Source organism: Macrosteles quadrilineatus, unplaced genomic scaffold, assembly GCF_028750875.1.
Source record: "Macrosteles quadrilineatus isolate MER2022 unplaced genomic scaffold, UCM_ALF_1.0 Scaffold_1__1_contigs__length_201487025, whole genome shotgun sequence".
NCBI classification, from domain to species: domain Eukaryota; kingdom Metazoa; phylum Arthropoda; class Insecta; order Hemiptera; family Cicadellidae; genus Macrosteles; species Macrosteles quadrilineatus.
The window spans coordinates 87503778-87516186 of NW_026542594.1; the positions used below are offsets into that span (position 1 = coordinate 87503778).

The following is a 12409-nucleotide window of genomic DNA, read 5'->3' on the forward strand; positions in this document are numbered from 1 at the left end:
GAGAGGACACGGTTTAAGAAAATTTGGTCTTTTGATTAATGCGGTATCCTATAGTGTAGCACACATATAACATAGCCCTAATGTTCTACAATTGCACCTAAACCATGGAAAAAAGTAAAGTTCTCATTGTGTACCACAACTTTTTGTAGCTAGTTGATACAAATTAGCTGTTGTCATAAATGCAAAAAACATAATAGTGCTGCACCCTGTTGGTAAGCCTTATAACTTTTTAATACTATTTAAAATCATAGTTAATTTAATATCTTGTTTAACTTATGCAGTTGAAACGGCTGACAAAATCCCTTGATTTCCTTTAAATATGAATACTAATAAGGTTAACATGAGAAACTCCAGAGCCAGAGCCACTGGGGCGGAGCCTGATAGGATTTTGAGGTAAGAATATGTCTATATGTTAATCGGGAATGTCAGCTATCATCATACCAAATTTCAACCTTTTCGGTTTAGTATTTTTCGCGTTTACTTGTCACAAACCATCCATCCATCCATCCATCCACCCATCCATACATCCATCCATGCATCCATCCATACATCCATACATCCAAACTTTCTTACTTATAATTTTAGTAGAATAACTTAACTGTTGTAATATTGATTGTTTATGGATAGATTTTTATCAAACTTGCCAAATTTATTTATTTTATACTAAGCTAATAATATTTTCCTAAAAATCACACTTCGTTACCCCCTGTAGGCAGCAAACCTAGTACACGTTAAGCCTAATGTTATTGAAATAGATTTAATTGAATATAAAGTCATTCAAATGGAAAGTTGCTTAGGCTGCAGGTTTGCTGCGATGGGGGTGTTTTGGAATTGTAATTGATGTAGAAAGAAGAATTTGTAGTAGTACATGATTAACTCTAATTTATACATATAAGATACTAAATAAATCAATCCCGTTGGTCACAATTAGTAGCGCCGGTCGCTTGTTATTTGAACAGCTACTGCAAACCAGCGCTACTATTCGTATTTGCTAGCAGCTATACCCGTGCCTTGCAACGGGGTCAGTATGCAAAAGAGACAATGTTAGCTCTTTGAAAATGCCAAATGGTTTTACTCCTACCATTTAGTTTAGAAAAAAAATTTAACTGAATTACTTAACTTGATAATATTACTGTACGTTTTTGTTAACTCATACTGTGAATACTTTTAGGCTAACTATGATTCAAAACCAACGATAGATTTTAAGGTATAATAAAAAAATGTGTTTAATGGTTTGCACTGTAAATGAAAAGCTAAGGGTAATTATATAACATATTTTAGTGAAATTATAATCAGGCAAATATAAATTCGCTCAGTCTATAGGTTTGCTGTGGCAGGGGGATTATATTACTGTTTACACACAAAAAGAAAAAAAAATAAACCTCATAAAACTCAGGATAAGGGCCTAGGTTGATACGGCAATGATTATAGAATCTTAATTATTTCCTATATCGATTAATGATTTATTTTACAATGAATTATTCCCTGTAAAATATTATTAGGTACAGCATTTCACAAATATTAGAACAGACTCAGTATAATTGTTGTAAATGGACTTAAATTATGTAGAATGATAAAGAGAAAGGTGTTTTAGGTACAAGTTTTACTCTATACAAAACAACAACATAGCTTTCCACAAAACACATCTGGTATCCATGACAACTAACTTATACATAGAACACATGTGATACCAAAATGAACTATTCACACAAATCATATTTCAACAATAATAGATCATAAACATAAACAAATGAAGTAACTGAAAGAATCCTATGCTAATGAAATTACATTATCATATGGTTTGACATCTCCATAATGTTAAATAATGTTTACATTTGGGCTAGTGACATCATTAATTTAAATTTATAATCCTTACCCTCTCTGTTCTAATATTCGTGCAGTATTTAATATGTTTGAACCAGCTGTGTGGAATTGTGAAATCAAAATTCATTTGACAGTTAGTTCTACTTGTTTACATTTTTAAACTTTGTAGGTTTGTTCTTTGTTACCATGGATACCATAAATCAATATTTACTTTTAAATCTCCCACCTCAGATTTTTGAAAGCCCTTCGGGCAGAGCCCTAAGGCAATATCGAGGCGGGAATAGTTCTATATGTATCCGCGGAGCTGTAGCTTCATTTGTGTGCGATTTGAGCCCAATCGGTTCAGTAGTTTTTGAGATTAGCTCATACAAACACACAGACACAACCTCTTCTTTATAATAGTATAGAATATAGAATATAGATTTGAGATTTATTGTAGTGTTTAATCAATATTTTGTATGAAGTGGAATAACCTCAACGTCCACTCTTAGAAAATAACCTGGGAATAAAGATGGAATAGGTAGGAAATTTATATTTTTTATTAAGTTAGTACTATGACAAGTTCCAATGGGAGGAAAACAATATTGTTTGGAGATTTTAAACAGGTAATGTCTGTTGCTTGCAAAAGAGTTAAGAATCAGCTGATTTAGGCCTAATTCGATAAAATATGTAACACTCCAATCGCACCTGTAAGAGGAATACCATCCCATAAACTTACACTAATAATTGTGTTTTTTTTTATGTTTATCAGAAAAACAAATCTAGGGTTTGGTCAATGGGATGCGTTTACTTTACACTAATGTTGTTAAACCTTAACAAAAGGACTATACACTTAGAAATATTAACTGGGTAGGGATGCTAATTTAGTGGTTTTGGACAAGAACTAAGCTTACCTAAACACGCCTTTAATTCCCCTTTCATATTTGACGTGGACAATTTCCAAAATTCCAATCAGGGAAGTCTTTTTTATCACCATTAACCACAAGACCAAAGCTACCTTAAACGGTTAAACCTATGTAGTGATTCGAATGATTTATTGAAAATTAAATCAACAAAGGCAAATAAAGATAAACAACAAACTGTTTTTTTACACAAAAGATATAGCTTACAGGGATATCTATTTTGACACATAGATAGATGATACATTCCTCAGTTTGTTTAAATGATAATATTAGAGTCATTTGTTTCATATTATTGAGATTTTTAGGGACTTGTCCCTACAAGCCACTAGTCTATATATATAATTCTGTAAGACCAATTTTTTACCAGAAAATTGTGGACGTCTGGTAAGTCGCAGAAAAGTGGGAGAGGTCTTAAATTAAAGGTCTTGACCCCAGGGACTCGGGAAAAATAGCAGAATTCCCATAAAGTTACCAGAAAACGAGATATAACGTAAAATATCCACCATAAGAAATGCATGGGGACTGAAAAACGTCTGCATTCTATCAGCTGTTACTTATTTATTTGCAATTTTTACATTTATTCCGAAAGTCGATGTTGGTAAATAATGTTTCAAAATGAATTGTGTTTAATTTTTTTGTTTTCCGTTTTTATAATGAGTGGCGAAACTAGACAGGGTAGGGGAAGACCTGCAAGACCTGGAAGAGTGTCCAGGAATTCAACAGACTTAAGAAATACAAAAGAGAACGTCATGTAGGGCCTAACAGTGAAAGAAATCCAGAAGCTGTTTTACAACCTGTCCTTAGAAGAACGCTGGAAAATGAGTTGAGTTGTTTCTCACAATCTAGGTCCTCTTAAAGCACTTGCATGCATTGTGGCGCATTTCACTTCGCAGAGGAGGCCACAAATGGACATTCAACGCATGTTACTACAATGGACATGCCACAACCACAACTAACTGTTTTTACATGATTCGAATTTCATAAAAAACATAAGGCAGTACAACAGTGCAATGGCTATTGCGTCGCTTTCCGCTACACAAAAAGAGATTCCGCGAAATGGGCCTTACTGTCTTAAAATTCAGGGACAAATTCATAGATATATTTCTTGCTTACCACCGCCAAATGGGGAGTTGCCTTCATAATAATTAATAATAATTTTAACCTTTACATTTGGTTCTTAAAATGGAAACTATAACAGAATTCGTAAGATTACAAAACAAATCTTCAATTTTTGGCTGTATGATTTCAACTCTGATTTGTTGTTCTCCGGGCTCAAGCCAACAGTGTGCACGTTTCCATTTGTAATATGTTGTGTCATTGATTTAATCATTATTTTACAATTGTAGGCTATTTCGTTGACACATTAGAAGCAACTAATATACGACTCCAATGGAAGTAAAACCAAGGTATAAAACAAGAAACACTGTTAATTATAAGTAACATAAAATTGATAATTTTAGAAACATATTTAGAATATTTGTCTTTTTATATATGGTTTTTTTATTGTAGTCTAAATTAGGGGCTATATGGCCCCTACAGGCCACTAGTTATAAGTAAAAGCCCTAAAATAAATGATAGAAATAAAAATTGTATTTAACGCATACATTGAAATTAAGGAAAATGTGTAACTCCTATTAATATTAAACATGAGTGACTCACATTTAAGTTTCGTAATAAGTTTACCCTAATATTAGCGCATATATAAGAAGTAAATAGTTCACATTATTTTATTCATATAAGCACTCCTACACAGTCTTCTTTTCCTTATAGGATCTTCCTTCTTGCCTTTTGCCGGGCGAATGTATCAATGATATCATCATATTGAATATCCTGAGTCAGCCTCCCCTCATTGTTCAGCAGTGCTAGTGATGAGACTCTGTCACTTGTTGATCGTAGGTAATTCTTAACACGACAAAGAGTGGAGAAAGATCTTTCTCCCGTGCAGTTTGTAGTGGGAGCACATAAAACCATTCGAAGGGCAATATCAATGTTAGGGTAGATATCCAAAGCGTCAAAGTCACGTAAAAGCTTGATGATCTCAATCAGGAGGATACTTGTTTTGCTCTGGTCGGTGTTTTGCGCCAAAAATGGTTTTAAGTGTAAACACTCGTCTACCACGGCAGGCTCGAGATCTTCGGAGTACACACTCAATAATTCTCCCGATTTCTTTGTGATTTCTGCGGGTGTCAGTTGTTGTAATACCTCTAAACATCCGAACCTTTTATGGAGCTCAGTACATTTTTCACCTCGTCGCTTAAGCTCTGAATGCAATGAATCCAAAATTACATTGACTGTATTCACACGACAGTTGTCAGATCCTGATAAAGATATTGCAGTGCTGGGTTCACCATTTTCCCCAGCATGTTTTGACCTCTTTTTTTATTTTTTATTTTATACATAATTTGCCTCCAGGATTGATCTATTGACATAAAATGAGGTTACTAACCTGTCGTCAATCAGTCCTCTATTGTCTTGGATGACTAGTTTCGGGGTTAAAACCCCATTTTCAAATCTCTTCAGGCTTCAAAAGTCAAACATATTTTTACGTTTTACTCTTTTTTTACGTTGTTTATCAGCCCTGTACTCTTTTTTACCACATTTGCCCTTCGCTGTATTTTCAAGTTCTTCAAAATTATTTCTGACTTCTAAAGAAAAAACCACAAAGAGAGTCATAGTCCGTTATTATATTCCCAAGTTCTGTCGTTTCATACTGCAGCTTTTTACTTACTTTGTTAAACCTTTCAAAGATTTTACCCCATAGTATTGCCATGAGTGTTGTTTCCAGGGAACTTAGATTTTTTTTAAGGAATTTGCTTCGTTCCTTGTTGAGGGTCTTTCGTCACTATCATTAGCAATTTCATGCAAACTGCAAATAATGCCTTCTCGATTTTCACCCACAACTAGACATGGGTCATGGCGAGCAGACCATCATGTCTTCGATAGACTTTGTAAATGTAAAGGACAATGCGCTGAAGAAATTGTATATCTCCTGTAGCAGACCAAAAAAAGAAACTGCTTCCGTGCACGATTCAGCAGCACAAGACCCTACTAGGTTGAGAGAATGCGCCGCACACGGTACATATTCCCCCGGAGGGTTTAGCTGTTTAATTTGAGCCTGAACGCCGGAATAAACACCAGACATATTCGAAGCGTTGTAGTACGCCTGACCCCTGCAATTTGAAATGTCCAAATCAAACTTGTCAAATAATTCAAGGACTGCGAAAACAATTTGTTCAGCCTTATGTCCAACATTTGGTACAAAACAAATAAACCTTTCTATTAGCACACCATCTTTGTTAACATATCTAACAACGAATGTTAGCTGATCAACATGTGAAATGTCCAGGGTTGAATCTAACACAATACCAAAGTACTTTGTTTCGCTAACCTCTTTCATAATAGTGGATCTTACTTTTTCAGCCATTAGAGAAATAAATTCCTCATAAGTCGTTTTAGAGAGATAAGAGGTACTCCCGGAACCTTTGTCACCATATTTCTTTAAATGTTCTGCCATAAAAGGATCAAAACCCGCAAGAAACTGCAATAGTCCAAGAAAGTTTCCACTATCAAATTTACCTAAATGTTCATTCGTTCCACGTAATGCGAGTCCTTGAACTGTCAAGTACTTGACGACCGCTACAACTCGTTAGAGAAATTCCCGCCAATAATACATTTCGTGTTCAAGTTCGTCAATAAGGTGGACATTTATGCTACCTTTCGCATTGCATCTAAGTTTAAGTTTTGTCATACTATTTCTATGGTACGACCTGTTCTCATGCTCGTCAACGCATGACGTCATAGCATTCGATTTGCATTTTTCCAGTCGTTGAATACAGTAGTTGAAAATGTCCCCTTCTCATCTGAGTCCCCAAAAAGCATACAGGGAACACAAAAAACGCACCCAGTGGAAGGAGAATAAACGAGCCATGATCTATTTTTCGTTTCACCATTTTTTAGCCTTTTTTCAAACAATAATTTTGACAGGAAACAAGTTTTGTCAGAATACTGCCTTTTGGATTTTTGAAAGTCTATATTACTATTTTTATAGACTCCATTGAGGCAGACATAGTCTCTAAGATCATCATTAACGTCCCATAACGCTGGGTCGTTCCGGTCATTGCTTAAATCGACTACAATGCTTACTGTGTCTACTTCCGCTCTTGATTTAACTGAAGCGTGGGCGTGGCCTTTGAGCACGGGATCAACTTCACAGATATCTTCACTTGCCGATGAAACTGATGCCGCTGTAGAATTTACATCTGCTCGCGTAAAAAATTAGGTGATTTTTGGAATTTTCTTATAAGTTTTTCTTCTTTCTCATCTTTTTCCTCACGTTTTTTTTTCTAAATTCCGCACCACTTGGCTTTGGTTTTTGACTCATTTTGCACTAACATTAGACTAGTTACACTCGCTATACCCACTACACAAATAATAATGATTGTAGCAATATAAATACTTTGAGCTGGTGACACGCACAACGAAATACGTCACAACACAATTATTCTCGGTCAGTGACACGGCGACACTGATAAGACGCTAGCTGATTTAATGTGAGAGAGGCCAGTTCGGGTTGTGGTTGTAACAGTGACGCATGCGCCCCTAATCACTCCGAGGAGTAGCGCCGAGTCAGTCCAGCACGGGGGGTGGTGGTGGGTGGTTGGCAGTGGCAGGCAATACGATGCGTACTGTTGGACGTTACACGTTTGAGGTTATCTCTACGGCCAGTTCCCTCGCCGTGTTTGAGATCAATGTCACTGTTATGTGAGTGAAAATTTAAAAACGTACGTTTTCATGTCCCTGGCCTTTTACTTCGTAGATACTGGATTTGTAGTTTATTATTATGTGTTTTTATATTTTTTGGGATGGGGGCAACATGTTACACACATTTATTTAGTTTTAAATAGGTTCTAGGTATTTTTTTCGTATTTTTAAAGTCTCGAAATTCACGACCATGACGTGTCCCTAGGGTACATTTTCCAACTTTCACGCTGTTTTTAGACTAATTATTCATGCCGAAATATATAAAGCCATATTTTTATGTCACCAATGGTTATTAAACTTACAAAAAAGGAGCATATTATAATTTTATTGTCATTGCAAACTGACTACCATGACAAAATAAGTCTGTCCCTCGATTTGGCGTCAAGACCATTTGGGAAAAATTTTCAACTTTGGAGCACGACAGTGGCAAGCCTGGCGTCGATGGAGTCAGTTGGTTTTAGAGACTAGTTCGGGGTGTACGTCAGGATTTTAGTGCCGGTTGTTTCGAGTTGAAAGGAGGAATTACAAGATTAATAAAGGAAAGATTGTGTTTTTTGTAATTTTGGTGTGTCCATGACCGTACGTAGTCATTCGATGAAGTAGACATGGTGTTAATTTTTGTTTATAAGATATTTCAATTGCTAGATTAACCTAGAAGTCCACTTTGTATCCTTGAACATGAGGTGCAGGGCTACCACCAGAACAGAGCCAAATAACACGTAATTTCACGACCAAAGTTTCACGACCATCGCGGGTTTATTCACGACCAATCCAGCTTTATGGATTATAGTGTGTTTGGTCGTGACATTAACTTTAATATAATTGTAAATTGAACAGTTTAGTTCAATTGAAACACATATTCTTATTATAACTAACAGTATAATTGAATGATTGTTTAGAAAGATTTAGATTATTTCAGACAATTCACGACCGTACCGCTTGTCCCTGACCATCACGTTTATGATTTCTATCATAAAAATTTCAAAAATTAAAATATCGTCATATTTCAATGTTTTATACACAAAAGAAGCACACCTATATACAAACACAATGATTTTTCGGGTCTCAGGTAAGTTTTTTCGGAGTTATACAAACTTAAAAAGATTTTATTGGCTTTTTTTCAATTTTTTGAGTTTTTTTATTTTTTTCTAGAAAGACCAAATATACCAAAAGCTCAGTGACCTTTTTATTGTATAATGGTCATAAAAGTAAATTAGTTTATAGCAAAATATAGTTATAAAAATTATATTAACTATTTTTAATACTCATTTAAACGTCCGTTATGGTCGTGACAGGATTTTGTGTTTTTCCACTAAAGATGCTCTTTTTAAAAAAAACTACTAAAGATATTGCGTTACCATGGACATTTTATGAAACTTCAAATGTTAATGAAATAAAAAAACTAATAAAAGTTTTGAAAAAAGGGGAAAAAATGTTGCAAAGTGCTTTTCCTGAAAACGTACGTTTTTAAATTTTCACTCATGTATAACGACTCGTCCGGCAATAATTATTTGTTGAAACAAAATTCAATATCAAAATATTTTAATTTCTTACTCCTACAAAAATTTGTTATCTTTATTTCTATATAAACAAATTTTTAAAAAATTCTCTCGGCCCCCTGAGAGCTTGCGTCCATAGGCCGGACCTATTGGGAAATCCGGCCCTGGCTTTATGTTTGTCAATAGGGTCATGTCAGGTTTCTTAGCTTTACAATAACATTTAAATATATTTTTTGTGTCCATGCCAACTTTTCACATCCATTTATAACACCCAAAATATATGGTAAACTATTTTGAAGAATGACCGATAACTTATGCCGTAAGAGAAATTTTGTTCGTTACATTCGTTGAAGGCAAATGAAAACAAACAAAATAATGTAACAAAAAAAGGTTTATATCAATTCATTCTCCTACACAAAGTTGTTAGTTTATACATATTGCAAGAAATTGGTCTGTTTATTACTACTGTTGGAATTTTTATTTTATTGCAGATTAACTCAGAAACTAATGAAAAATTCATAACATGTGTCAAAAAATGTCATACAAAATCTGTAAACTATCTTACTCATCTTTTCTCATACTAATAACATTTTTCTTGGATTTCCATTTTTTATACCTTGGCAGCTGCCCCCCCCCCCCTGTCCCTCTCTGGGTACGCCCATGTTTTTATGCTCAATGGAGGAAATGAACTACTCAACACAAATACATGCATCAAGTAAGTGCATGCCTCCCAACACAAGTACAGAATTGAAGTACCGGTATTGAAATCAGCCGTTTCTTTCTGCAGTAAGACGAAAATCCTCCCCTACAATAATCTTAACAACTATATTTCAAACATTGCAAAAACACAAAGACTGTAAATAAAGCAAAAGAATATATTATTTTAGAATCTTAAAATTGTGCTATGATTGAGGCAGTTTTTTTTTTAGTTAAAGTTTAGTGTTGTCTTAAAGCTAAATCATTTATTTTTTACTAATTCAAATCATAGCTTAAAGTAAAAAAAAAAAATATCTCACCTTGTATTTAATTGCAATACTTATGTCACTCACTAAACAAGACTGGTCACTTAATGTAGGAACATTGTGTGATTCATAGTACAAGTGAAACCCCAACAGACGATATGCCACATTTATAGTTTTCACTTACGCCGTCCATTTGCCTTTCTAGACTACAACAAAAGTTTTGCGACGACTGTGACAAATTACAAACAATCTACAAATATAATTGAAGACGGATTTATTTAATACAACAATTATTTTTTTATATCTATTTCTGATCAGAGAAAGTCCAGCTTAAATTTTGTATTTAGCAGGTAGCAACAAAAGTTTTCTTTTTCCTTCAAGTTCCGCCCTGGAGCAACTGTGCCAAATTTGCTACTCCACTGGCCACAAAATGCTGGAGTATACAAGAAAATCAATATACTTCAAACAGTGGCATTCTGCTCTCTGAAGAAATCCTACTCTCCTACACATTGACCAAAAATCAGATTTTGCTGTGAGACAACATAACTTAAGCCATAATCTACTTTCTCCGCTAGAATTAAATTTAAAAAATTATAATTAAAATTTGCTGTTCATCTAATAATGCAAAATCTGTACTTTAATTTCATGTTCAAGTTGTTTTTCTAGGCCACTTCATGCAAATCAAATAAGAAGGTTATTTACCTGCAGCCTAATAGTGGTCCTCAAATATCCAACTCCAGGATATTTGAGGACCACTATAGGCAGTCTGCAGGTACTGTAACCTTCTTATTTGATTTGTACTTTAATACTTTTAATTTGAAATGGCTACCATACGACAGTAGGTATTTTTAAGCCAAGTACGAATGGAGATGAGTGTAGGATGAGATCTTTTAGTCTTGTTAGTAACTAAGGCCGACATATTCCTTAGACACAGCTGTTAACTAATAGCCCATACTAATGGCTAATGGCAACTAAGGGACCTACAGTTTATAGTGGAATCCGAACCCCATTGTTGCCTTGTAATTAAGGGAATTGGTCTAATTATCAGGATAGTACTGCAGATAGTTGTAATACTCACTAGTGTGGACGTTAATCCTCACCAGGGAGTATCGCATCCACAGTGTATGCCTATAAATATCCACAATTGATGACCTCCTAGAAGCTGGATTACAGGAAGACGCCACTGTCCCTTCATAACAGTCATAACATTGGTAGATGCAAGCATCGCTGCATTTTTAATTGTCTTGCTCTAACTGAGCTTTTTTTGTTACTACATTCAATTCATATAAATTTTATTTTTATTACTATTGTTATTATCTCAGTACTGTCTTGTTGCAATGTGTAAGCTAATGTGTAAACTAACTAAAAAAGCCTATTATAATCTTGTATTACTCAATGGAGAGTAAACTTCTTGATTCTTTGTGTGTAGTGAGCTTATCCTAGGATAAGATTATTCTTTATAAATTTACGTCCATTCACTCACACTTAAGTTGCATTTACTATTTCAGGTACTTAACGGCCGGAACTACTGTGGCCTCTGCTGGGAGTTATCTGCTGTCCAAGAACACCTTTAAATTCCTTAAAAAATCTTCCTAGACAATATTGCTGTATTTACCTTTTTTTAATTACTTGTCATGAAGTTGTACAGTTCTCTCTATCTTCATTATTTAATAATAAAATTATATTTGAAATATTGTTGTCTTTTACTTGTTATCATGTGAATGTAGCTTTTAATACATTGAATGTATTAAATTAAATAGATTTTAATGTATTGACTCACAATTAGGCCTATTTATAAAATGAGCTTTTCCTATAACCCAGTAGGGTGCACTATATATAGTACTATACAGGGTGCCCCTTAAGTGAACAGCCAAACTTTTGGAAATGGTTCTATGGGTCAAAATGAAAATAGAGATAAAATAAACTAAACTTTTATTCTAAAATCACTTTGTTAACCAGATCCTCCATTTTGTATGTTTTAAAAAAGTAATGTTAACATCACCAGAAATACAATCTGGTCTGTACCAGTAGAGGCCTATGTCTTGCATAGCTTAGGCCTATGATTAGATTTTATCTCAGCAAAGTTAATTAATTAGGGACTCTTCATTTAATAGCACAGAAGGTGTAGTCTCGACTGGTGGCCGTCGGGTCCTGTCAACTGGACTCTGACCCCAAGGTATCCTGTATCATGAGTGTCGGTCTCTGTCTAGTTGTATTAAAATTTCAAATAATTAATTTGATTGAAGTGTACTTTTATCATTGAGTAGGTCCTGAGGGCGGGTTTTTATGGCCTTATAAATTTTGTAATTTTCCAGAGTTGTCATAGTTGTTCCCTTACGGCAGATATGTAACGCTTTTAAATTGTTACTTATATCAGTGTAGTTATGAGTGTTAATTAGCTCTATTCAATAACTACACAAACAACGCTCATCCTAAATTAAAGTTTACCACAGAATTAGAA

The 12409-nt window shown here is 34.5% G+C and overlaps 1 protein-coding gene across 3 annotated transcripts in view; it reads left to right on the top strand.

Annotated features, from left to right (window-relative positions):
• Positions 1-11641, top strand: part of LOC128983112 (cardiolipin synthase (CMP-forming)-like) — a 71122-nt gene extending 59481 nt beyond the window's left edge. For all 3 annotated transcript variants that reach the window (XM_054402389.1, XM_054402473.1, XM_054402315.1), the window contains exon 7: positions 11457-11641. In XM_054402389.1, the coding sequence (XP_054258364.1) occupies positions 11457-11544 (88 nt within the window). In that variant the 3' untranslated portion in view covers positions 11545-11641. The remainder of the gene's footprint in view (positions 1-11456) is intronic.
• The last annotated feature ends 768 nt before the right edge of the window (positions 11642-12409 follow it).